We start from the raw sequence: 27,693 nt of genomic DNA on the forward strand, positions 1-27,693 counted from the left end.
TGTAAAGTCAAGTCAGGGAGTAGTAAGCAAGTGCTATGAATAAAACAAAGCAGTAATAGGGCAAAGAGTGACTATAATGGAGCAAGGGTCTGTATTAAATAGCAGGATCCATCCAGGAAGGCCTCTCTGAGACTCTCTGTGACTGTTGAGCAGAGAGCTGAATGATGAGAGGAACATGTCTCCATTTGAAAATCCAGGAAACAGTGTCTCTAACAAAGGCAGCAGCAAGTGCCAACGTTTGGCGTGTCCAAAGAAAAGGGAGTACTGACTTAGCAGGAGAAATATAGGCAATGAAATTGGCTGGCCATGGCAAGGAATTCAATTTCTCATAAGTGCAAATGGGCATGAATGAAAGAATGAATGATGCCCGTGGAACAAGAAGCACTAAATGTTCCTGCTGGAAATGTCATGTCTTTGTAGATCATAGCCTGTGCATATTAAAGTGTGCACAAATCTATACTGGACAACCTCTTTGATCTGGAGTGTAAGAAGGATTCTACTTTGGACAGGAATGGTTTGGAGTTTGATGTTGTCATTCTGTATGAAGGGAAGATTTGCCAAGTATATTGACTAGTAGGAGAAACCAGGGAGAAGACTAATTAAATCCCTTAGGAAAATAACTAATTAGTCTTCTTCAGTACTTTAGAATATCCATTTCCAACAGCCAAGTGGTATGTTTATTTTGAGTCCTTCTAAATTGTTCCTTGGACTTCTCAGGTGGCTCCGTGGTAAAGAATACACCTGTCAATGCAGAGGACCGAGGTTTGAGCCCTGGGTCAGTAAGATCTCCTGGAGAAGGGAATGGCAACCCACTACAGTATTCTTGCCTGGGAAATCCCATGGATAGAGGAGCCTGGCAGGCTACAGTCCACGGGGTCACAAAAGAGACAGATATGACTTAGCTACTAAACCACAACAACAACAAAAATTGTTCCTTAAAGTAGTTCCTCTGTTCAACAGGCCTAGTTATGACTTTGATAATCAAACTGAAGGTATAGAATGAACTCAGAAGAAATAAAACTGCACTAGAGCAACCTCAGATCCTCTTTTCCCCAGTGCATACAACTAGGAAGGGTGTGGCCACTCTCCATGGGAACGGCTGGTCATGTTGCACCAAGCCAGTTGTGCCATAAAGAAACGTTGACAGCCATGGCCACTTTGTCACATTCACCCATGACTCAGGATGGTGTTTATTCTGCCACAGGTTGTCAGCCTAGGACTTTGCTGCTGCGTCTTATAATTAGAGGACTGAGCTTAAAGTCTATCCCTTCCTAGGACGTGTCATCTGAAGTGTCCAAAGATGAGACTGACTGATGGAAGCAGAGTAGGAAGGGTGAGAAAACGGGAGACAACCCTGAGAAACAGAAATGTGGATGGAGGAGAGCTCGCTGCCTGCCTCAAGGCCATTGGGCTTTGTCGTGCATTTTAAGGTTTTTGCCCTAATGAACTACACTATTTTAAACAAGCCAACTAACCTCTTCGGGGGCCTTACTCAGTTCCTCAATGTATCACAAGGTTTGCATAAAAGCAATTGTTTTCCAGCCAGCTTTGAGCAGCAAACCCCCATTTTCCAAAGAAATCTCACTAGAAATCCTGGCATCTTGGGGTGTTAAATAAGCTTATTTACTGAATTTCCCCAAACTCCTGAGGCACCTCTGAGGCTCCCTCAGAAATTCTCATCCAGTTGTCTGGACTGGGCCCCAGGATCTGCCACTGGAACAAATTTCTGAGATGATTTTTCAAGACTTCAGACGCTTGAGGGATCATATTTTGCAGAATTCTTCCCTTGAGTTCTCTGGACTCTGTTTTGAAAACTACTGGATTAGGTGACCTGAAAGTTCTGCTCCCACTCTGACATCGAAGAATAGATATGAGTACACAGTAAAGTTGGGTGTAACATTTCTACTGAAGGCAGAAAAGGAAAAGTGATTAAATCAGAGATCAAAAATAGACAACCTGAAGAGTTTTGCTTGGTTAACACAGTATTTTTTTTTAATCAAATTGAGTTTATATTTTAAAACTACCAATTTATGATTTACCTTTTAAAATAAATCAGAAAAATGTGACAATCCTGAGCCCTCATTCCCAACTGCCCTATTCTTGTTGGAGCTAAATCACAGCTCTCCCTTTGGGGACAGAAGTTTTGACTTCTGGTTTTCCACAGTCCTCACTAGTCCCTGCTATGCAGACTTCATTTACTCTATTCATCTACATCATGTGTAGACATTTGAGTTTATATCCCCTGCAAGCTTTAGTTGTAGCATTTGAGATAGATATAACAAAGGGCTGAGCTTGAACATTCTCCAGTTGGGAAATCTCTGTTCTTCAGAAATAGTACGGGCCTAATAAGCCTTAGGTGGTTTGACATTATAATTTCTGGTGGTAGAGTCTTGAATTTTAACGTCAAAGAGTCTGTGATTTCTAGATGTGAGTTTGTTTGTTACCTATGAACTTTATCACTACCTGTTTTGATTCACTATTTCTCATAGGTGTGCTGATGTGGGAAGTATTCAGTGAAGGCAAAATCCCATATGAAAACCGAAGCAACTCAGAGGTGGTAGAAGACATCACCACTGGATTTCGGTTATACAAGCCCCGACTGGCCTCCCAGCCTATCTACCAGATCATGAATCATTGTTGGAAAGAGGTCAGTAAAGGAAGTGGTTTCCCCTTCTCCCTCCCCCACATTATAATCTGTAACTTCAGGGTCTGCCCCCATCCTCAAAGAAAGGAACCCTCTCAGAGGATGAGGCAGTAGGGATGACAAAACAGATTAGCAAGAAAATGACATTGAGCACCTATTAACTGAAGGAGTTCGCTATCTCTAGAAGAGCTGGCAGAGATCTTAAATATTATTTTATTTGCAATATAATGGTACAAGCCATCAACATACTGTCAGAGAGGAAAAGGGGGTAGATCTGATTACATTTGTGTGGGCCTATTTCTGGGATCCTAACTCTACTCCATTTATCTGTCTATTCTTTCACCAACATCACAGCCTCTTGATTACTAAAGCTTTATAGTAAGTTTTAAAGTCAAGGAGTGTCAGTCCTTTAACCGTGTTCATCTTGCTCAGTATTGTGTTGGCTATTTTGAGTCTTTTACCTTTCCATGTAAACCTTAGGGGAAAAAAAAAAAAAAAAAACCTTAGGGGTTTCCCTGGTGGCTCAGACAGTAAAGAATCCACCTGCAATGCGGGAGACCTGGGTTCAATCCCTGGGTTGGGAAGATCCCCTGGAGGAGGGCATGGCAACCCACTCCAGTATTCTTACCTGGAGAATCCCCATGGACAGAGGAACCTGGTGGGCTATAGTCCATGGGGTCCCAAAGAGTCGGACATGACTGAATGACTGAACACAGCACAGCACATAAACCTTAGAGTCATTTTGTCAGTTATCTACAAAATAAGTTGCTCGGTTCTTACTGTGATTGTGTTGAATCTATAGATCAAGTTGAAAACAAGTGTAACCTTAACAATATAAAGTCTTCCTATACACAAACATGGAATATTTCTCCATTTACTTAGATCTTCTTTGATATCTTGTTTTAGAATTTTATATTTTTCCTAGCATAGATCCTATACACATTTTATGAGATTTATACCCAAATATTTACTTTTTTGACGTTATTTAGCATTTATTTATGTTACATTTTATATATGACTTTATTTCATTCTCTCAACAATCTTATGAGATAGATACTATTATTATCCTCATTTTACAGATAAAAAACTGAGGTTCAAAGATGTTAAGTAACCTGTTCAAGGTCACACAGCTAAGTGGAAAAGCTGAAATTCAAAAGCAGGCCATATTTTGATTCCAAAATGCCTGCTGTTAACAACTAAGACACAATGCCCTCAAATACAACATATACAGAAACATATTTAAAAATCAGTAAAAAGTATTGCTGTTTAATTCTGGTTTGCTTTGGAATTAGCTATAACACACAAGTACAAGGAAATCACAGAGTAACCTTTCTTTCTCTTCCTAGAAACCAGAAGACCGGCCACCTTTCTCCAGACTCTTGAGTCAACTGGCTGAAATTGCAGAATTGGGGCTTTAAAAGAGACTCAGTACTAGGCCACGGGCTACAGATCCTGAGTAGGGGAAGGAGGTCTTCCCTCCACAGAGCATTAAAAGCTGCCACCAGCCCAGGACTCCCCAGAGGCAACTGGCCTGTTGCGCCAGACCCTAAGCTGCCATGGAGGCAGCGGCCTGCTACAGGCTGGCGCCAGGCCACAGGCAAAAGGCTCAGCCCCTGCGCTGGGAGTGGGGCCAGAGCAGCAGTGATGTCCCTACCCTTCCTCCGGCCTCTTCTCCTGCGTAATGCACAAACCTCAACCAACAGCTTTAAGGCAACACTTCTTGCACTTCTTAGAGAAAGGGAGAGATGGTGTAGGACCCTGGATTATTACCTTCATTATTATTTTAAACATGGACCTAAAGGTCATGGTCAAGGGAATCTTTATTTGACCCAGCAATACAGAATCCCAGAATATGGGGCGAGATGATCAAGAAGCATGACAATTTCTCAAGGAGAACTAGTGAGTTAATTAAAGTCACAAAGAGTAAGCTCTGCCTCTGTGATGCTGTCAGCCACAACTTCCTGCCTCAGAGGATGATGGAACAACTGCTTACCTCAGAGACCGGATATGCTGAGAAGTAGCTTTGTGAGGTTTTACTCATAGAGCACACTGCCACCTCTCTCCTTGAAGAGAGCATGATGGACTGGGGTGAACAATTCTGATCCCACTGCTGGAGCATTGGGTATCTGGCGTCTGGGCAGAAAGAGGGCATCAGATGATGGAATCACCTGATACAGGGAAATGCCTTAGGCTGTTACCACTTGGATGCTCATCTTTAGTACCAAGTCAAGCAGGTGATTCTGCCTCCCCTTTCACGCCGAATGCTTCGGCAGGCATCCTGGGGGGGGGGGGGGGGTGGCGGGGGGAAACCATGGCTTCTGTAAACAATCAGACCCCTCTCTGCATTCTTCCATCCTCATCAACAGAGTGCAGACTTGTGCCAGGCACTGTGGCCTGCCAGAGAAACTGAAGCTTGTTTCGGCCCTAGAGATTTGCAACTTCAAGGTTGAGACTTCAAGTCTCCCTAAATTCTAAGGGAGGAACAAGAGGTCTGTTCTTGCTCAAACCATCTGGAAGGAAACTGAGTCAGGTACTGAGTCAGGGGCTTCCAAGATGCACAAGGATGCCTCTTGATATTGAGCACCTGAATATGCAAAGTGCAAAATGTACGGAGCTACAGGACTTATCTGCAGAATCTCAGTTCACCCTGAGTTCACACCAACACTGTGAGGTATTATCATCATTCCCATTTTACAGACAATGGAACTTCGGCTTTGAAAAGCTTGGACACCTGCCTGAAGCAACAGAGTTAGGAAGTATTAATATAGAGCCCACCTCTGTCTGACTCCAATGCAGTTTCTCTATTTTTATTCAATACCGCCTCCTATTGAGGGTCAAAGAGATTGCAGAAGAGATAAGTACAGCAGAGGGGAAGAACCAATAAAGAAGCCCACACAGCACCATCAGCAAGTAAAGTTGATCCTGTATGGAGCAGTGTGGTTGTCGATGTAGCCCTCCAACTTGGAATAGGATCTTTATTTCCTCATCTGTATCCTCACCTTCCTTAGAGTTAATGACTTTGGAGTTATTAAAGGAGTAATTAGCCCTTTGATTCACCCAACCCACCAGAGTAATACTGCAAGAAGCTGTTTATAGATGGGCTTCAAAGTGGCTTTAAAAGATCCTCCTGCAGAAGTGTAAATACTTCCTTTAATTATCACTTCAACTTTGAACTGGCCACAGTCTTCTTGGACACTTTCTGAGGAGGGATATTCCCTGATGTGAGAGAGATTTAATTTTCCTACGGTGTTCAGATAAAACTCTCAGAGCGATTACTGGATGGTGTTGAAGTCAACTCTTTCTAAATCATGTGATATTTTGACTGCCTGGTGATGCAGACACACAACTTTTAACTATAACTATTGTGACAATGGTAGCTTCAAAATAAAACTATCATTCAGAAGATGACATTCCTCAACTTATCCAAAATCATCCCTGTTTACTTTTCTGGCATTTTTGTGCATTCTTTTTAGGACCCTTTAATTAGAGATGATTTCTGGAACATCAAGCCTAGAAGGAAAACATCAGAATTGACTGATTTTCTGTGGTATGGTTTAGAATGATTCTCCCCTGCATGGTATTATCTTGTTCAAGTTCAGATTCATTGAGGCTTTAACTCAACACGTGTCAAGAGTTTAGCTCTCAGTGTCCTGGAAAGTGGACTTCCTGCCTGTTTGGCTTTTTTCCCCCTCTCACATTTTGAAAATGGTGCCATGTGTTTACAGGGAATTCCCCTATGCAAAGTTTTGGTTCTAGATGCATTTGATAGATTCTGCATTGTGTCCTTTTGAGACTATATATTTATGTTTTACTAGAGTGAATATTTATTACTGTACAGTCATTCACAATTAAAATGTTACAAATATCTCCCATGCTTTGTAAAGCTCACCAAGTTAAAGGCTGGGTCTAGCAAATAAAGTTGTGCATTTTAGTGAATATAGTATCTATAGCCTGGGTCCATATTTCGCCAAATGTCAGACAACCAAAAGTTTTCCTTAAATAATAATGGTTACATAGTTTCACATTACACAGACAAGTAAAGACTATATATCACTTAACATTTTTTTCATCAAGTAAATATCAAATGCTTCCTATGTTCCTTTGTTTGTTCCTTCCTATGTTTTGTCTTTGCAGAAACAAAAATGAAAAAGACACAGTCTTTACTTTTAAAAGACATTCCAGGTATGGTTGAGAAGGCGAACATATACACAAGCAAAATTATAATACAGGAATTAGAGCAACAACAAAAATAAGGTCAAAGTAGAGAAGAGCTCAGAAAAAGTGATGGAATCTCTCAGACAAAGGGCAATGTCAGTAGAAACTTTCTAGAATCTTGCTACTCAAATTGTGGTCCCTGGACCAGCAACAGCAGCATTACTAGCCTGTGAGAAAGCCAAATTCTCTGCCTCCACCCTGAGATCCACTGGATGAGAATCTATATTTTAACATGATCTACACGTGATCATATGTACATTAAAATTTTGGAAGCACTACCACAGAAGACATCACATCTGACTCAGTTTTGAAGATGAATTATGGGATTTTTAGGCAAGCCAATGGGCAGAAATAAGAGAAGTATTTTCCAGGTAGAAGGATAGAGGAAACAAAACATATTGAGAAGCTATTATCTGTTTATCATTGCTGGAACATAAGGAGTGTGTGTGTGTGTGCGTGTGTGTGTGTGTGTGGTCTCAGCAAGGGTGAGGATAATAAAAGGAGTAGACAAATTGAAATTAAGGCTATAAATCTATAGACAAGGACATAGATTTTAAAACACACACACACACAAATGCTGAAACTCTACTTGTAGAGAGAAAAAATGTCTTTGAACAAGGAGAGAAGGTCAAATTTGCATTTAAAAATATATTCTGGCACAAATGTGGTGAGTGGATTTGAGAGTGGCAAAGCTGGTGGAAAAGAAACCAATCTGGAAAAGATTTCTGCCTTGTTCCTAGTACCAGATTATTGTTCATACTCATTCACTGTCATCTCCTGTGTGGGTGACATGTGGCAATGTAATTCAGAGTCTTTAAGCCACAGTTGGACAGCAAGGCACATCTATTCTCCTTCTTAAAATCCCAGTGGAACAAAAGCTGGGTTATTATAATTCTCCCTGTACCTTTCATTTCACCAAATGTCCACATCTACCGCAGGAACCAGCTCGTACACACGAGGACCATTAGAGACCAGTAAGAAAGCCTGTGGCTTCCACACTGTCCTTGTGGAACTCACATCTGGGCTTGACTCCCACTGGCAAATGACCCAGAAAGGAAACATACAGCAGGTTGGATGAGCAGATCTGCTTCTCAGAGAACATTTATCCTGCAGACTCTACTCTGCCTGGGATCTCCCAACACACAAGACCATCACACTCAGGAAAAAGGCAGAATATATGCCATTCAGCAAGAGAGGCAGGGTGTGTGTGTGTGTGTGTGTGTGTGTGTGTGTGTGTGTGTGTAGAAGGAGCCGTAGATTTTTTTTGAGGGGCTCAGAAAGGTGCTCTGATCAGGAAGAGGAGGATACAGTCGAAGCTTCATTCAAACAGAGAGCACATATTTTCACTTAGAGTAAATATTTATTTGCAGTGACTTTGAGGAAAGTGCTAGAAATTTGGTGCACCAAACTCACTCCCCAGAACCACCCCTTGGTGGCAGTACTGTGTGTTGGGGGTGGGGGGTTATCTTCTATGACTGTGATTCTTCTCAAGTGACCATGAGCAACTGGCTTCTGGGATAACAGAATCATACAAACACTGTTAGAGGGAGTTTTAGAGATCATTTGTTACCATTCACCTGCTATTTCTTGGCACTGTGTCAGGCATATATGATGAATAAGACACCTTATCAGTTGAGGACCAGACACACCACAGTCAAATTAAGATAATTCTAGGAGGGCCTATAAAAGAACTACTTAACACAAGGTGGGTTTAAATGAACCACAGGAAGTAGCAAGAAGGAAAAGAGCTGCCAAGGAGCAGTTACTATCCCCAGACCCCTAAAGGATGAGGAATTGGAGCATTAATTTGACTGTGGAAGCAGAGAATCACCTGGAGAAAATTGCCTTGAGAGGACAGGACCTTTAGTGAGGGACAGAGGAAGCCCAGGACAACATCACAAGGAGGAAACTGCAGAATAAATATGCTGGCCTCACTCTCTTCCTTCCCCCATCAACTGCTGGGGCTGACTGCTGGCCAATCCCTCTGTCCTCTGGAAGCCAGAGGACAAGGAAATTCTAGTGCAATTGTCTACAGGCCAGTCTCCAGGCAAGAAGGCAGGATGAGAAGAGTGAGAAATAGGACTGGAGGAGCAAGAGAAGATATCCAGTACAGAGGCCAACCTTCCTGTAAGAAGCCTCAGCTAGTAAAAGAAAAAAAAAGTCCAACACATAAATAAATGCAGTTGATCCTCCTTATTTGCAGAGTCTATACTTACAAACTGCCTACTCACTAAGATTTATTTGTAACCCCAAATCAATTCTTGCAGCCTTTCCACACATGTCATTCAGGACATGCCCATGCTCAGAACTGTGAAAAATTTGAGTCACTCTACAAGCACATTCCCAGGTGAGGTTGAACAAGGCAAGGCTCTGCCTTCTCGTTTCAGCTCATAACATAAACTAGTGTCTTTTTTGAGGTCTGTTTAGTGTCACACTTTTTGCACTTGTGTACACTTTATTAGTCATTTTGCTGTTTAAAGTGACCCTGAAGCATAGAACTGAGGTATTACCTCACGTAAGTGAAAGAACACTGTGATGTATGTTACATGGTAAATGTGGGTTAGGTGAATTTCACTCAGCATGACTTATGATGCTGTTGACTGTGAATTCAATGTTAATACATCCACAATACATACCAAACAAGGCGTTTTTGAACAGAAATATGCATAAAACAAGATTATGTGTAAATCAGGTTACTTTATAAAATATAAACATAAAATAATGAAAATCAACTGTGATCACAAAGGGCTGCTGGAGGTCATATGATGGAACAGAGGTCACGGTACAGTGAGTACAGAGAAAGAGTGAAAACATGCAAGGGATCAGGCAGGGCTTCACAGAGGAAGTGATATTTGAGCTGTGTCCTAAAGGGTCAATGGGAGTTCCTAAGACAGGGAGGACCTAGAAGAACATGTCAGACCAGGGAAACCAACATGCATAAAAACACACCTTATTCCACCTTCTTCCCCAGCATTATTTCTATGTTAGCACTGGGAACCTTGGGCCCAAAGCCAGCAGGTGCTGGAGAATCAGTTACAGGAACTTAGAGGATTCTGGTTCCTCACCATCTAGATTCACATCTACTCATTCCCCTCTCCACCCATCTACAGCTACCAAGGAGTTCCTGGTCCCTTTTCATTTTCTCAGGTTCATTTTGAGTACAAATGTCTATAAGCTGAGACAAGCTACACATTTATTTGCTTTTCTGGTGTGTATATCTCAAAGCACTTTCCCATCTAAGATGATGCTTCATCTCTCCAGCAGCATTGAGATGAAAGAGTGGGTGAAGAGGGGGTCTCACTTGACAGAAAAGGGAAGTGACACACAGCATGCGTGATGTTGTAGAGCTACTCAACACAAGTGAGATCAGAACTCAGATCTTATTCCAAATCCTGCATTCTTCCTAGAGATCATGTCAAAATTTGAACCATGGTGGTATTAAAAAAAAACACACAACAACAAAAGCTCCCATTTTTGAGCACATATGATGGCTCTGCTGAGTGTGACACTGATTGTTTCATTTAACCTTCCAAGAACCTAAGGGAAAGAAACAATTATGATCATCTCAATTTTATAGATGCGGAGTACAGGACTGGCTCAGACAGTAAAGACTCCGCCTGCAATGTGGGATACCTGGTTTCCATCCCTGGCTTGGGAAGATGCCCTGGAGGAAGCATGGCAACCCTCTCCAATATTCTTGCCTGGAGAATCCCCATGGGCAGAGGAGCCTGGAGGGCTTCAGATACGACCGAGCGACTAAGCACAGAACACGGGGCTCAGTAAACTGGGAAAACCATTCATGGTTCCATAATTAGTAAGAGGCAGAATGCAGGCCTGAAGCCAGACCTATCTGTTCCCAAATTCCACGCTCCCAACCATTTGGTGGGGTTGATTATAGGGCCACGATGCCAGCCCCTGAGAATACAGCAGCACCAAACTCACTGTACCTCAGCTACACTGCTGCATTCCAAATCTGGAATACGCTCGAGGTCTCCTTATCAGTTCTTATCCAAAATTATTGTAAACAGTATTTGTTTAAATAATGATGAAAATTTCTTTGCTGTCAAGTTATACAGAAAATACATGACCTTCAGGGGAGACCAGTTCTCTAGAAGTTGTGAGATGTGAGCAGTGAGAAAAAGACAGCAAAGAAGAGAGGGGATGCCCCCAATATTTCACCTATAAAACAACAGGATTCTGAAGATTTTGTGAGGATAAAATTTGCCCATCCATACACAGTACTTGGCATAAAGACTGATTCCAAATAAACCTCCAATAACTGTTTGAAAAAATCTGCTTTAACAAATTATTTCAGATTCAAAAAAGGAAATAGGCAACCCAGTTTCCTATGAAAAGCCCTGGGTCTGGGTCCAGCTGGCCTTGGGCAACCCTTCCCCTCTCTGGGCCCCCGTTCTTTCATGTGTAAAATGAGGCAATTTTAACCAAGTGGTCAGGCTTTATCTAATGGACAATGTAAATTGAGCAACTGACCATCACATTTCTCTTTTCCTGCTAACTACATGAATGTTTAACTACATGAATTAAATCTGTAGCAAGCTCATTGCACATAGAGATTTTTTTTGTATTTATTCACATTTTTTTCTCCATCTCACATTCCTTTTCCTTTGTTAAAAACATTATTATGGATTTAGAAGCATTTTAATACCATATGTCACTAAAACTTGCATTAAATATGTTTTTTGAACAAGATGACACGGTAATGACACAGAATACAAGGATTCTGTTTGGGAGGAGGGAAATAAGACTATATATAATTTGGTTAAAAGTTAAAAGCATGAGCTTTGGTCTCACTATCTTGAGCAAGGTATCTAGCCTGCCTTAGTTACCTCAATTGTAATATGGGACTAATGGTTACAGTTTCCTCACAGGATAATTTTAAACATAAATGAGATAATGCACTTGATAAATGTTAGCCATTATTAACATTTATATTTCCTCTCTCCAGAACCGATTCTTCTGTTGTTGTTGTTGCTGAAATGTGTCTTTTTTATTTTAACTTTTTATTTTATACTGGAGTATAGCCAATCAGCAATGTTGTGATAATTTCAGGTGTACAAAAGAGCAACTCAGCCATGTGTATATGTGTATCCATTCTGTCCCAAACTCCCCTCCCACCCAGGCTGCCACATGACATTGGGCACAGTTTCCTGTGCTATATAGTAGGTCCTTGTTGGTTTATCCACTGTAAATATCACAGTGTGTACATGTCTATCCCAAACTCCCTAACTATCCTTTCCTGCCATTCTTTCCCCACTGGTAACCACAAGTTCATTCTCTAGGTCTATGGGTCTGTCCTGTTTTCATAACTAATTCTTACGCCCACTCCAGATGCTCCACTATTGGTTTCCATGAAGCAAGGTCTGCCAATGGATTTTATACGGAGACCTAGGTGTCCTAATTGACTTAGGGCTTTTCTAAAAACAAGGCAACGTTGGCACACACAGAACCACAATATGTGGCCCACAGCTTTGCAAGCAGCAAAGCAATTCTCACCTCATAACTGTGGTCCTCTCACTGCTGATGGTGCAGCCTGGGTTGAATGGGAAGGACATCTATCTGAAGGCAGTAGACAGAGAGCTACAAGTTTCAAGCAACATATAAGCTAAGATTTCACTTTCAATTATTTATTTGATCCACTTTTACTATTATTTCTATTTTTTTACATAATAGAACACCTGTTATGTACTAGGCCCTGAGGATTCAATAGAGAGTAAGATACCATCTCTGCTCTCTTAGATTTTATGTTCAAATGGTGGTATATAGGCAAGTATATCAATAATTACAACACAGCATAATAAGTAGTAAGGTAGAGGAAGCGCAGGGAGTATGAACGCTGACCCTAACCCAATTCAGACAGGGAGGGGTCATGGAGGAAGTGACAGCTGAGCAGATATCAGAAGGATGACTGGAAGTTAGCCAGCATTATGGAGGAAAGTGTAGAAAGTGCAGGAAATAGAGAGATCATGCCAAGCAAAAACGTCCAGCCTGCGCAAAGCCTAAATGCAAGAGAAAATACAGCAAGTTTGGGAAATGTAAAGATTCCTCTTACCTGAAGCACAACGAGGTTTTTCACAGCAGAAGAGACTGGAGAGGTATGGAGACAGATCATGCAGACACTTGTGGGCCCTGGGAAGGAGTTTTGGCTCCATCCTGAGAGCAGTGAGAGCTAGTGTACTTTAAGCCTGGCCTGGGCATGTCCTTTGTTTTAACTCATGCAGTATCCCACATGCAGCACATCCTGTATCCCACCTTGGAGCACATCTAACCTACTTCGTTATACAGATGAGGAAATAGGTGAAGTGACTTATCTCAGATAACTTAGTTGCAAAATCAGGACCAAAAGGCAAGCCTCCGTATTTCCAAAGCAGTGGTTTCAATAAGACCATGTTGCAAAAAAAAAAAAAAAAAGACCATGTTGCTTCCCCTTATAAGCGAACAGAATTCAGGGGTCAGGGAACTATTTTTGCCCAAGATCTAACCAACTATAGACATAATCATCTTTTTTTGTTTGTTTTTAAGCAACGTGTTCCTGCAAGGTGAAAAGACAGGGAAGGGACCACAGGGAGAAATATGTTTGCCAGGAATTTACAGCATCTAAAATAATATGCCATTTAGAATGAAAATCCAGTCTCTCACTGTTACATATTTGTAATCACTGACACCCAAAATCCCAAGGATCACAGTAGCAAGTTAAAAATGTAAAAAAAAGGAAACTTCACTTCTGGTTTTCAAAGCCATCCTCCACAAACACCCCCACAGCTTTCTCACATGGCACCAGAGAGAATATATATATATATTAATATATATGACATACATATATACATAAGTATGTCATCCTTTCTGAAATAGCGATCTAAATTAGAATGAGTGATGTAACATCATACCACAAAGTATTATGAATGCTGTGTGCTCGGGAAATGATGTGAGATCAGTGAGGGCAAAGACTTTCACAAGTTCTTTGCTGAGTGTTGAGTAATGGGGCTCCTCTATAAATAGCCGAAAGGAATAGCTGAGTGATTAACTAGAAATTTGTGAGCTCTTCAGAAATATTTCAGAAAGGTTCCCCTGTAGCAAAACTTTACCCCTTAACTTTAAAATGTCTCAAATATTTTCAAATTATTACCTTGTGAAGTAGGAAAAGCAATTCATCTCCCCACATTGTAGATAGGGTGGCATCTCAGGCACAGAGTGAAGTGACTTGTTCAGGGATCCCAAGGTTGGAATTCAGTGCTGCCTGACTTCCCCTGGCTTGAGGGCCCACCAGGCAGCTTAAAGAGACCCGTTCCTGTGGAGAGCGCTAAATGAGGTAAGTCTTGAAGAGAAAGGTGCCTGTCCTCTCAGTTCTTTCCCAGGTTTTGCCAGAAAATACTTCTTGTTACCATGTATTCGCCTTTCTGTCCATTAGGCAATTAATTCTTCTTGAATGAACTAAAGAGCCTCTTCATGAGAGTGAAAGAGGAGAGTGAAAAAGTTGGCTTAAAACTCAACATTCAGAAAACTAAGATCATGGCATCTGGTCCCATCACTTCATGGCAAATAGATGGGGAAACAATGGAAACAGTGACAGACTTTATTTTCTTGGGCTCCAAAATCACTGCAGATGGTGATTGCAGCCATGAAATTAAAGACGCTTGCTCCTCAGAAGAAAAGCTATGACCAACCTAGACAGCATATTAAAAAGCAGAGACATTGCCGACAAACATCCATCTAGTCAAAGCTATGGTTTTTCCAGTAATCATGTATGGATGTGAGTTGGGCTATAAAGAAAGCTGAGTGCCAAAGAATTGGTGCTTTTAAACTGTGGTGTTGGAGAAGACTCTTGAGAGTCCCTTGGACTGCGAGGAGATCCAACCAGTCCATCTTAAAGGAGATCAGTCCTTAATACTCACTGGAAGGATTGATGCTGAAGCTGAAACTCCAGTACTTTGGCCACCTGATGTGAAGAACTGACTCATTGGAAGAGACCCTGATGCTGGGAAAGATTGAAGGCAGGAGGAAAAGGGGATGACAGAGGACGAGATGGTTGGATGGCATCACTGACTTGATGGACATGAGTTTGCATAAGCTCCAGGAGCCAATGATGGACAGGGAAACCTCACGTGCTGCAGTCCATGGGACCACAGAGAGCCCGTCACGATTGAGGGACTGAACTGAACTGAATGAAGTTGAGGGAGGTCCCTGCTTAAGAGACGGCAGATTCTGGGCTTTGGCCCCAAGGAAGTGAAAGGGAGGGTGAGAACGTATTTCTGAACAAGAGGAGCAGCATTTGGAATCAGATTCTGTTGGTGGAAGCCCCTTCTCCCCAACCCTCAGGTTTTTCTGTCCCTTCACCCTGTTCTTTTTCTTCACAGAATGTCTCCCAGTTGAAACTGGACATTTGCTAGGTAAATTTATCTAGTCTCTCCTAAATAGATAAGCTCCAAAAGGACAGGGAGCCCGTCTTTTGTACACCAGTGCCTACTCTGCTCCTGGCACGGTACTTGGAACAAAACAGGTGCTCGATAAATATTAGGGAGATAAATGAGCACTTGGAAATAATGCGAGGTCTATGAGATACCAAAGGAGCCCAAAGCTTCAGTCCTCCCACAGCTGCAGGTGTGGCTCCCAAGCCTGGGAGCTCCTGGGGAACAAGTCCACCCTAAGCGGCGCTGCTGGCTCTCCTTGCGGGGGGAAGTCCGAGGTGCAGGCCAGGATGCGCGGGCCGCCCTGAGGGGTGCACCGGGAGCCCCTGGCCGCAGCCATTTCCGGCTCTTTGTGTGACAGCCGCGGCGGCGAAGGGGCGGGATCTCAGGAACAGAGGCGGAGCCGCGGCGGGTGGAGGGGCGGGGCCGAGGGCGGGGCCCAGCGCGGCGGCCGCCAAGCGGAGCCCGGCAGAGCATCCTGCGCCCCGGCGCGGGGCCCCGCTGTAGCCTCCGGCCGCTCGCTTAAACCTGCCGCAGACCCAGGTAAGACCCAGACTCGCAGGCCTCGGGGCCTGCGTGGGGACCGGGATGCTGCTGGGCATGGCGACGCGGCCGTAAGGATGCGCGAGGGGTGTGCACCCTTCTCCGAGCCCCGCGGGGGTGCTCGGCTCGGCGGCTGGGCTAGCGCGGCCTGGGAACCCCGAAACCCTCCGAAGGCTGGGCCTCAGGTCCGGAACAGCCCCCTACCCCCTCCGGCCCACCCTGGGCCCCGCGGTGCGTACCCCCTGCGGGGAGGCGCCGACGCACGGCGGAGCTGGGGCGCGGCGGCGGTGGCAGCAGCAGCAGGTGCGCGGCCTGGGCCGGAGCCACCCGCCCGGGAGGACGCGGCGCTCATCCCGAGCTCGGGAGACACCTGCAGCGGCCGCGAGCCCGGCGGCGGCGGTGGTCTCCCCGCACCCAGGTACTGCAGAGCGCCGGCCGCCGCCTCTGCGGCCGCGGCCACCATCACCTCCTCCAGGGCCAGCGACGGCCGCCTGGGCCCGCCTGGCAGCCTCCTTGGGCTCACAGCGTCCTGCAGTGAACGTGAGATGGGTGGGGCGACGGGCGAAGAGGCGATGTTTAGGGGTGCGGGCATTAATGAGAGAGGAGACACGCCTGACCCGCTTTGAAGCCTTCCGGCCTAGCATCGCTCTCCCTCCCGGCTGTCTGGGGGCGGGAGAGGAGGTGGGGGAAGCGGGGGAGTGGGCTGTACTCCTGGGGTAAATGTTGGGTTTTCCTGAGCTCTGAAGACTCGGGAAGATGCCTACCTGTCTGTAGTGGCATCTGCTTTTCAGGACAGCCCTCCCCCTCCAAGGGTACACCGTTTGAAAAGGAAGAGAAGGGCGTGCTCTTCGTGTGCAGTGGGGGCGGGGGTGGGAAGCGTGGTCCGACAAGAGTATGGTTCTCTGTATGGACAACCTGGCAGAGCAGAACCCTAGGACTGCCCAGGTGCCCTCCCCAGCCCAGGGAATTTGACTTTGACCTGTACTTGCCTGGTTTCCGCAGCACAGCAGAAAGGCTCACCAAGGGTTGACAGGCCCTTACAGCCAGGCCAGGAAGAGGACAAGGATCTTTTCCTGCCCGCTCGCTGGTGCCTTCAAGGCTTGACCGGGAGCCTGGGGCAGTCCTGCCAGCTTGCGGAGAAAATCAGGAGAGTGCTGGTTCCCACACTCCCCCTTTCCACCTTCTGCCTGTGTCCCCAGCGCAGGAGGTGTCTTACCTTACTCCTGGGCACAGGCCCTGTTTCAAGCCCTGCTCGCAGCGGTGGAGATCACAGATGCTGGAGAGCAATACATCTAGGTTTATTTTGCTGGCAGGATGGTGAAGGACTTGAAAGTTGTTTCCTCCACCATCAGACCCTCCTTAAGACCGCCCACCTCCAGTTCCAGATACTGCCCTGCCTATCCACCATCCCCACTGGCTATTTGCCTGTGTCAAAAATTGTTTTCAAAAAAGGAGCCAGTAAACACATTAATCCTCAAGAGCTAAATACACAAGAATCTCCCATTAGACACAGAGCAGGTGCTTCAGAAGTCATTTGACCAGAAAGGAAACAGAGACTTGGAGGTGTTTTAATGGAAAACAAAGCTTTAAGTAAATAATATTTGATATCTCTAGTGATGGAATTTCAGGCAGTGGGCTGGAGGTGGGGGTGGGAATCTGGGTAGCAGTTTGGGGGAACAGCTTGCTGAAATGACAACAGCTAGCAGCTGTCAGCTCTGTTTGCTTGCCGCAAGGGCAACTTTGGCCCTGAGGACAGAAATACCGTAAGAGTTGTATGTGTGTATATGTGTGTGTAACTGGTCAGGGTTACTGTCACTCAAGGGTATTATTGAGCACCCAGTGACCACTTGGAGGAGGTGAGACTTTCCCATAGAGAGTTACTTGTTGGCACTGGCTGCCATCTGCCAGGGCAGCTCCAAGGCCACAAGGAGAGTGTGTTATTGCTCACAAAGCCAGTTCCTCTGGCTAGTCCTGCAGGCTGAGCTTCTGGCTGGGGGCATTAGAGCTCTGCTCACTAAGCTGCTTTATTATATTTTCTGGCCAGTTCTGACTGGTTCCGTAAGCACCCAAGCCTACTTTGTTCAGTCCCTGCTGGAAGTGGAAAGGGAAAAAGTCATTTTACACATCAGACCAGGAGGAGGGTGTAAAATCCACCAGGATCAGAGAGTTTTACTCCATTCAAATCAGAGGCTGGCCCACAGAAGACAGTAGACAAGAAAATTTAAAAAGTGGAAAAAGGTCTTGAGGGGATAGTGCATGTCCCGTCTGATATATTACGCCCTCTTGAGCATTCAGTGGGCCTCGGCTGCTGTCATTGACCAGCAAGCTGAATTAGGTGATGAATAAGCAACAAGCTAATAACATTGGGAGCAGCATTCCTGGAAAACAGTGCTGAGCTCCTCCAGCCTCCACGTTTGAGGATCAGCCCACCCTCTCAAAGAGGTTTCTTTTGGCTGCTGTTGGCCCCAGGGTTCCACCAAGGGCTGCACAAAATGGCCTTTTATAGCCTCCATGTGGCTACCATAACAATGAGTCTATTTCTTTACTGGCAAGTATTAATTATTCACTTGTAGTTGACGAAACCAGACATCAGTCATCTCATTGGAGCTTTTGTAAAAGGCCTTTGGTCTTATTGTTCTGAGGAGCAAAGCTGAGTCTAGGGTCTAGAGGATGGACCCTGCATTAGTAGTGAAGGTGGAGCAAGAGGGTGGAGGATGCTGCCGCCCCTGGCAGTGACACAGTATGCCAGGTATGGTGGGCAAAGAGCTGGTACTTCATTGGATGCTCTTATTAAACAAGGGCTGCGTGAAAATACTATGTAAACGGTCTAACACATAGTAAGTACTATTTTATATGTATGTCTGTTGTTGTAATGTATTAGTGACATCATCATTAAGAATGTGACTCATGCTACATTATATATTGTGTCAATTTAAGATGACAAATTTTTTATTGTTGTCATGGTTGATTCTGCTAAAGAATTCCATGGCTTTAGAGGGCCTCCCATCGGGAAGGTTCCACCCTGGTTACCCAGCAGACACTTCATTGCTGGTGACCATGTCCAAGAACAGCCTTTCTGTGAGTTGGCCAGTTAAGTCTTCACTGCGGGGGGATGAGGAGCAACAGGAGTTTCTTGACATGCTAAGAGGAGTCCCAGTTTGGGAGGAGGAGGTGTCGTCCACACAGGGTTCTTATCAACCCTTGTACCTCCAGAACCTACCTGGATTTTGCTTTTCCCAGAGGAGTTGGTCTCTGTGACCATGAAACCCAGTCCCCGGTTGAGCTGCAAAAGCTAGCCAAAGGAAAGCCTGATAAGCAGTGGTGTCAGTAAGGGCTTCAGCTGGGACACGCTCCTGAGTAGGGGACTGAAGGTAGATGTAGCTGGAGTAGGCAGAGAGAAGGGGGAAGGAATTTACCAAGCAGACGCCCAGAGGTAGTTCTCACATTTCAACACATAGATCAGGAAGGACCTCTTCCTCTGTGGACATTCAGCATTTTGCAACCCCACCAAAAATGTTAAGGGCATGCAGGCAGAGAGAGAGCAGTATACCATGGTCTTCAGACACAGGGTTTATCCCTGCTTTGCTGTGTGCCTTTCAATTAGCCACTACCTCTCTGACTTTGAAAACTGGGGAACTGAAAGCAGCCTGCCCAGCCCGTTACCTACCTGTTGCCACAGGAGCCCACGGATGAGATCATGTCTGTAAACCCCAGTCTGAGAAGAAGAAAAGGCCCTGGAAACAGAGGCGAGAAGGAGGTTCCTGAGTGTGTGGCCCCTTTAGATGGCTGCCCTCCATTCCTAAAGGGACAATTTATTAATTATACATTGTGTGTCAATTGAAGAAGACAAATCTGTGGTCTCTCTGTACCCCTGAGCCAATTGAAAGGGAAACTGAAAGGCACTTTGTGATTCACAGATTCTATCAAGGCCCCTGGAAGGCCTTGTCTGTACAAAGACACTTCAGAATGTGGTCAGTGGGTGTGGGACGCCTCCCAGGATGCAAAGAGGTTGGGTACCAGCTACCGCGCCCTGACCACTGTGCTGAGGACTGTGTGCGATGTGCCTCAGAGGACCACCAATCAGGTCATACCTCTTGCACCCTGGCAGCAGAGGTGAAAACAATGTGGGTGCCAGTTCTTGAAAGAAAGTGTTTTGAAAAGGCAGAGCTTGGGTTCAGGCAGAATTTCTTGCAGGGATCATTCTGGCTAAGTGGCATTTTGATAGACTTGCGGCAACTCAGAAACAGTATAAGGAGAGGAGAAAGTAAACATGACCTGGAGAGCTGCCCAAGAAAGACTCAATGATGACTTCATCAATAGGTCTTTTGATTTCATGTTTGCATCATCCTTAGGCCATTGTAGAGCTGTGGTTATCGGGCATTTATCTTTTTATGGAATAGGGAGATATTTAGTGGGTCCATGGTGTGTGGTCTCTATCTTCTAAATAAGGCAGGAAATGAGGTCCTCTGCAGAAAGTAAAGGTGATGGACTGGTAAGGAGAGTGCGGGAGGTGTCCGGAGGTTTGGAACAGCTGCCTTTGTGGGCGGAATAAGAAATCAGATGGGAATGAATGAGAGCATTGTCTAACTTTACCAAAAGCCCAGTTGAGATCAAAGAGACTCTGCAGGGCTGACCCTCATAGAAGACACTCAGTAGCTCAGTGTTAAGTGAAGGGATACCTGAGAATGATATTCTGTTTGTGTTTTTCAGTTGTGATGCTTCAAGACAAATTCAGGCAAGATATGAATGATGAGATAGGAATCCAAAACTCAGAGTCAGCCATCAACCTCCAAGTATGCTATATGTTCACAGGAGAAAGAGAAATGAAGTTCTGCTTTTTATTTTTTTTGAGGTGGAAACAATGACAGAAGAAACTTCTAAATATATCCCCTTACATTCTTATTGCAATAAGACTGATTTAGATATGGTGCCTTAGGGGACCATGATGTTTTAAATTTTGTGGGGTTTTTTTTTAAAGAAGACTTGATTGTTGACCATTGGCTCTTGCATTCAGGAAATTGTTCATGAAGTGTTAATTAAGCAAGTAATGCCTAGGATGTGCCCAGCTCTGTGCTAGTTGCTATGGGTCAGCCACCGCCCCCCACAAAAGATGACAGTTAATCCTTGTCTTGTCATTTTTGGTGATCCAAAGAATCAGTAAAATATAAAGCAGTTTATAATGCAGTAGGAAATTATGGACTCCAGACTGTGAGTGCTATGGGAATCCAAGAAGTGAAGCTTGTGGTGGTTCAGTTGGTCAGATCTTCATGGAGGAGCCTGTCTTGAATTGGGTCTTGACACTGATCAAGGGTAGAATATGAGAAGGAGAGAAGACAGTTCATTAGGGAGTGGAGAGAGCTTGACAAAGGCACAAGGCAAGAACGTCCATGGGCCGGTTTTTGGTGCCTTACATACTCAGACCACAGAGGATAGGCCGTGTTGGGAAGCGTGGTGTTGAAGGAGTCCCTTTAGATAGAGTGTCCTGTTTATAGTCACGGTCATTTGCTTTTGAGTTGGAATGACCCTGAGAGAGGTTCAAGTTCAGTGATTCCTATCTAATTGTTTTGGGGTTTGCTTTCATTTTCTCCTAAGTGCATTCGATGAACAGTGTCAACATACAGTACGTCACACCCAGCAGCCAGTCCCCCTCCCAGCTCTAGCACTATTTTCTTCCTCTCAAGAAAAAAGATGAAGATTTAAGCAATGATTCCATGGGAGGACTTTGAGCCCTCCCTTACACATCATAAAAAGCACCTTGTTTGCCAACCTCATCTCTTAAACTGTTATTAGGACAAGTTGCCACAATAACCTTCACAACAGAGGTTTTGCCATCGTGGTTGAGAACCACTACAAGGCCAACCTCCATATTTTACAGGCAGGGAAATTGCCCTTTTAGAGTGAGGCAAAGGTTCGGGGGCCGATGTCAGTCTTCAGGCTGAGCCACATGCAAGTTGCAACTTCACATCCACGAAACTGAGGTTTCCGTGCTCCAAGCCGGTGACTGAACAACAGTCTCACTCTGTTTCCACAGCAGATGTGGTGGCTTCCCTTTCTGAGTTTTAGCAGGTGCCTCTGAGAAGCAACTCCCTTCTCCTCAGATACAAGTCACACTGGTACCCCCCCTCCCACCCTCGCCGTGGTGTCCTGTCCCAGCAGGAGCAAATCAGCAAGCTGCCTTTGGTGGCATGACCGCCCCTCCCAAGAGGGTGAGATCTGCCTGGGTGGGTTGTCAACAGAAAGGCCTCCTCACCCTTGGCAACACAGGAAGAAGCTGAGTGAGACGGCAAATACAGCGACAAGCCCTGTAGCCCCACCAGCATGTTTTCCTTTGCTATAAGCAGAGAAGGGGGTAGGCCTTCTCCAGAGACCCAAGTCGAGGCTGACCTGGACTTCTCTGCTCTGAGCTCAGGTGCCCTGTGTGAGAGAAGCTGCAGGGGATGGGGCTTCTGAGCCCCGACGTCCACAGGGAGAGACTTGCTTAGCAGAGGCTGCCTGAGACAGCGCTGTGGACTGGGCCAGCTGTCTGACTGCCAGCAAGGAAGCCTTGGGTTGTTGTCTTTTAAATAAATTTTTAAATTTTGATCAAAGCCATGCATAGACATGCTTGAAAGAATCAAATAGTATTGAAAGACTCACAGTGAAAAACAAGCATCCAGCGCCCACCTCCCCTAGAGGCTGCTGCCTTTAACTCACCGTTTCTTCCAGTACTTACCTCCAGATCTCTAAATGATATGCTTCTGCTGCCGTTTCTTGATTTATCTGTGCTACGCACCGTCTCTTCACTTCCTGCTGTGATGGATGAAGAGTTCACTTTCTGACACCACCCTCCTCCCTCTCCTGCCCACATCTTGCAATATAGCAAGAGCTCTGTTTTAACCTAAATTATGTCTAAAGCATCTGCATTATTAAGACTTGTCAATGATGACCCCTGGAGAGCCAAGGTATGTCCTTTGATTGTATTTCTTTTCTTCCACAGAGCTTTCTGTTATTGCAGAATTAGAATTCTTCCTCCCAGGTTCTCTCCCTCCCTTCCTTCCTTCTGTCTAATATCCCTCTTTTTCATTTATAGCACTGTCACGTCAGGTTCCCCTCAGTCTCCCAGGAAGTTGCAACGTTAGCCCAGCTCAACCCCTAACTACACCAGGGACCCTGCCCAAGTCCTCTCATCTCTTGACCTCGGTGTCCTCATAGTAGAAAGACTGGAGGTAGGAGACTGGAGACCCATATTGTCCTCATTCTAAGTCTCAAAGCCTGTCACTCCGCCTAGAGAATTTTGTGTCTGAGGAGTCTCTCCCGCGCAGGACAGTCCCAGGCCCCGGCAGAGGAGGGCCTGGTTTGGGCCCTGCCTCCTGGGAGTCCGCTCACCCTGCAGTCCAGGGGCTCCCTCTGGCTCGGTGTGGCTGTGTCTCTTGCTGTCCTTTTCTCTCATGTTCATTTTCATTCATGCATATAAGGTCAGCATACTCTGCAGACTCCCCAGGCTCCTGCTCCAGCTCTCTTTGTCCCACTCCTGCTTATATTCTGTATACCCTAAGGTCTCCAAAAGTCATCATACAAATACTGACATTTTTTGGTAACAGCTTTATTGAGTTATGGTTCACATACTGTATAATTCACTCGTTTACAGCATACAGTTCAGTGGTTTTAGTTAATTCATGAAGTTGTGCAACCATTGTCAGGATGAATTTTTATAACATTTTCATCACCCCAGAAAGAAACATCATACCCTTTAGCAATGCCACCTATTTCCCCCAGTATCTACCCCAAATCTAGGCAATTACTAATCTACCTTATTTCTCTGTAGATTTACCTATTCTGGATATTTCCTTTAAAAAGCATATTACGCTTCTTTCACTTACTATAATATTTTCAAAGTTCATCTATGATGTAGCATGTATCCATAATTCATTACTTTTTGTGGCTGAATAATATTCCATAGTATGAATGTTCCATATTTTATTTATTCATTCATCATTTGATGGACATTTGAGTTGGTTCCACTTTTAGGCTATTATGAGTAATGCTACTATGAACATTCATGTACAAGTTTTTTGTGAATATATTTGCATTTCTCTTAGGAATATGCCTAGAAATGCAATTGGTGGGTCTTATGGTAACTCTGCATTTTAAACTGTGAGGAACTGCCAAACTGTTTCCCAAAGGGGCTGCATTCTTTTACATTCCTACCAGCAATGATTGGGGTCTCCAATCTCACACCTTCACCAACACTTGTACTTACCAGTCTTTTTTACTATAGCTATTCTAATGGATATGAAGTGATATCTCGTGATTTTGATTTGCATATCCCTGATGACTAAGAATAATAATTATCTTTTTATGTGATTATTGCCCATATGTATATCTTCTTTGGAGAAAAGTCTGTTCAGATCTTTTGCCCATTTAAAAATTGGATTGTCTTTTTATTTATTGAATTTTAAGAGTTCTTTATATATTCTACATGCCTAGCAGATATATGATTTCCAAATATTTTCTCCCATTCTGTGGATTGTCTTTTCACTTTCTTGATAATGTGATAATGTCCTCTGAAGTACAAGTTTTAAATTTAATTTTGATGATGCATAATTTTGCCTATTTTCTATTTCATTGCTTATGCTTTTGGTGTCATTACATATTTCATGGTTCCAAAGGTTTACTTCTTTTTTTCTGTAAGAGTTTTAGCTGTCACATTCATGTCTTTGATCCATTTTGAGTTAATCTGTCATATGGTGTGAGATAGAGGTTAAACTTCATTCTTTTGAATGTGGATGTCCAGCCATCCCAGAACCATTTGCTGAAAAGAGAACTTTTTCCCCATTGCATTGCCTTGGAACCCTTATCAAAAATCAATTGAATATAAACGTGATACTTTATCTTTGGATTCTCAGTTCTTTCCATTGATCTATATGTCTGTCCTTATTCTACATTGTTTGATTACTGTAGCTTTGTAGTAAGTTTTTAAATCAAGAAGTGTATATCCTCCAATTCTGTTTTCTTTTGAGATTATTTTGTCTGTTCTAAACAGTCCCTTGAATTTCCATGTGAATTTTAGGAACAACTTATCAATTTCTGCACAGCAGCCAGCTGGAATTTGGATAGAGATCGTGTTAGATCTGTATCAGTTTGGGAAGTATTGCCATTTTACAAGAAGTCTTCCAGCCTTTGAAAATGCACCTCACTTATGTGTGCATGTGCCTTGTGCTCAGTCATGTCTGACTCTTCGTGACCCCATGGCCTGTAGCCCACCAGGCTCCTCTGTCCATGGAATTCTCCAGGCAAGAATACTGGAGTGGGTTGCCATTTTCCTACTCCAGGGATCTTCCCAAACCGGGGATTGAACCCATGTCTCTTGCATCTTCTGCACTGGCAGGCAGATTCTTTACCACTGTGCCACCTGGGAAGCCCCTCATTTATGTGACTTTTCTTTAGTTTTTCCTACAGTGTTTTATAGTTTTCAGAGTATAGATTTTACAATTCTTTTTACTAAATTTATTCCTAAATGTCTTATTGCTTTTGATACTATTGTAAATAGAGTTGTTTTCCTAATTTCATTTCTACATTGAGCATTGCTAATGTATAGAGATACAATTGATTTCCATATGTTAATCTCATATCCTGCAATCTTGCTGGACATGTTTATTCATTCTAATAATTTTCTAGTGGGCTTTTAAAGGATTTTCTACATACATGGTCATGTCATAGAGATAATTTTATGTCTTCCTTTCTAATGTGGGTATCAGTTCATTGTCTTTCTTAATGATTCTAGTATCCAGGCTAGAACCTCCAGCACAATGTTGAATAGAAATGGAGAAAGCAAATCTCTTTGCCTTCTTCCTAATCCTAAGGAGAAAGCATTTAGTCTTTCATCATTAAGTCTGATGTTGGCTGTGGGTGTTTCTGTAGCTGCCCTTTATTAGGTTGAGAAAATTCTCTTCTGTTTGTAGTTGGTTGAGTGTTTTTATCATGAAGCAGTGTGAATTTTGTGAAATGCTTTTTCTGCATGTGTTGAGATGATCCTGTGGGATTTATCCTTTATTCCATTGAGATGGCTTATCACACTCATTGACTTTTGCGTGTTAATGGCAAACCAATCTTAGATTCTGCAGTAAATTTCATTTGGTCTTGGTGTATAATCCTTTTTATATGTTGCTAGATTTGGTTTTGTTAGGGGACTAACTTTTATGGTACACTTCCTACCTACCGAGCTGTTCACATGGATTAACTTTTTTAGTTTTCAAAGTATATGAAATAAGAACTACTCATATTATTCCTCATATCAAAAATAAGGCAAGTGAGGCTCAGAAACCATTATGCCATTTTCCTAAGGACACACAGTCAGGGAGTGGTAGAGTCAGGATTCTGGTTCACCACCACACTAAACCACCTCTAGTGATCATAACAATGGGGGTTCAGCTCAGTTCATCACTCAGTCTTGTCCGACTCTTTGCGACCCTATGGACTGCAACACGCCAGGCCTCCCTGTCCATTACCAACTCAAACTCAAACTCATGTCCATCGAGTCAGTGATGCCATCCAACCACCTCATCCTCTGTCGTCCCCTTCTCCTCCCGCCTTCAATCTTTCCCAGCATCAGAGTCTTTTCCAATGAGTCAGTTCTTCGCATCAGGTGGCCAAAGTATTGAAGTTTCAGCTTTAGCATCAGTCCTTCCAATGAATATTCAGGACTGATTTCCTTTAGGATGGACTGTTTGGATTTCCTTGCAGTCCAAGGAACTCTCAAGAGTCTTCTCCAACACCACAGTTCAAAAGCATCAATTCTTTGGCACTCAGCTTTCTTTATAGTCCAGCTCTCACATCCATACATGACTACTGGAAAAACCACAGCTTTGACTACATGGATGTTTGTCGGCAATGTCTCTGCTTTTTAATATGCTGTCTAGGTTGGTCATGACTTTTCTTCCAAGAAGCAAGTGTCTTTTAATTTCATGGCTTAAGTCACCATTTGCAGTGATTTTGTAGCCCAAGAAAGTAAAGTCTGTCACTGTTTCCGTTGTTTCCCCATCTATTTGCCATGAAGTGATGGGACCAGATAGCATGACCTTAGTTTTCTGAATGTTGAGATTTAAGCCAAGTTTTTCACTCTCCTCTTTCACTTTCATCAAGAGGCTCTTTAGTTCTTCACTTTCTGCCATAAGGGTGGTGCTATCTGCATATCTGAGGTTATTGATATTTCTCCCCGCAATCTTGATTCCAGCTTGTGCTTCATGCAGCCCAGCATTTCACATTGATGTACTCTGCATATAAGTTAAATAAGCAGGGTGACAATATATAGCCTTGACATACTCCTTTCCCAATTTGGAACCAGTCTGTTGTTCCATGTCCAGTTCTAACTGTTGCTTCTTGACCTGCATACAGAGTTCTTAGGATGCAGGTTAGGTGGTCTGGTATTCCCATCTCGTTATGAATTTTCCAGAGTTTGTTGTGATCCACACAGTCAAAGGCTTTGGCGTAGTCAATAAAGCAGAAGTAGATGTTTTTCTGGAACTCTCTTGCTTTTTTGATGATCCAGTGGATGTTGGCAATTTGATCTCTGGTTCCTTTGCCTTTTCTAAATCCAGCTTGACCATCTGGAAGTTCACAGTTCACATACTGTTGAAGCCTGGCTTGGAGAATTTTGAGCATTGCTTTACTAGTGTGTGAGATCAGTGCAATTGTACAGTAGTTTAAGCATTCTTTGGCATTGCCTTTCTTTGGGATTGGAATTAAAACTGACCTTTTCCAGTCCTGTGGCCACTGCTGAGTTTTCCAAATTTGCCGGCCTATTGAGTGTAGCACTTTCACAGCATCCTCTTTTAGGATTTGAAATAGCTCAACTGGAATTCCATCACCTCCACTAGCTTTGTTCATAAT

General features: G+C 43.9%; 2 protein-coding genes across 5 annotated transcripts in view; both read left to right on the forward strand.

Moving 5' to 3' along the window:
• The window catches only part of ITK (IL2 inducible T cell kinase), a 63,041-nt gene extending 56,461 nt beyond the window's left edge, over nt 1-6,580 (forward strand). For both annotated transcript variants that reach the window (XM_061151827.1, XM_061151828.1), the window contains 2 exons: nt 2,490-2,647; nt 3,991-6,580. In XM_061151827.1, the coding sequence (XP_061007810.1) occupies nt 2,490-2,647; nt 3,991-4,062 (230 nt within the window). In that variant the 3' untranslated portion in view covers nt 4,063-6,580. The remainder of the gene's footprint in view (nt 1-2,489; nt 2,648-3,990) is intronic.
• A 9,164-nt stretch (nt 6,581-15,744) lies between these two features.
• CYFIP2 (cytoplasmic FMR1 interacting protein 2) overlaps nt 15,745-27,693 on the forward strand; it is a 133,762-nt gene continuing 121,813 nt past the window's right edge. Inside the window, exon 1 of one of the 3 annotated variants that reach the window (XM_061151836.1) lies at nt 15,745-15,825. Coding sequence is in view for 1 of the 3 variants with exons in the window: in XM_061151835.1 (XP_061007818.1) it covers nt 20,618 (1 nt within the window). In the remaining 2 variants the exon portion in view is untranslated. Of the gene's footprint in view, nt 15,826-20,564; nt 20,619-27,693 lie in introns of those variants that run through there. The other 2 variants (XR_009694215.1, XM_061151835.1) reach the window with 2 other exon arrangements.

The sequence above is a fragment of the Dama dama genome, chromosome 9, assembly GCF_033118175.1.
Source record: "Dama dama isolate Ldn47 chromosome 9, ASM3311817v1, whole genome shotgun sequence".
In the NCBI taxonomy this organism is placed as follows: Eukaryota; Metazoa; Chordata; class Mammalia; order Artiodactyla; family Cervidae; genus Dama; species Dama dama.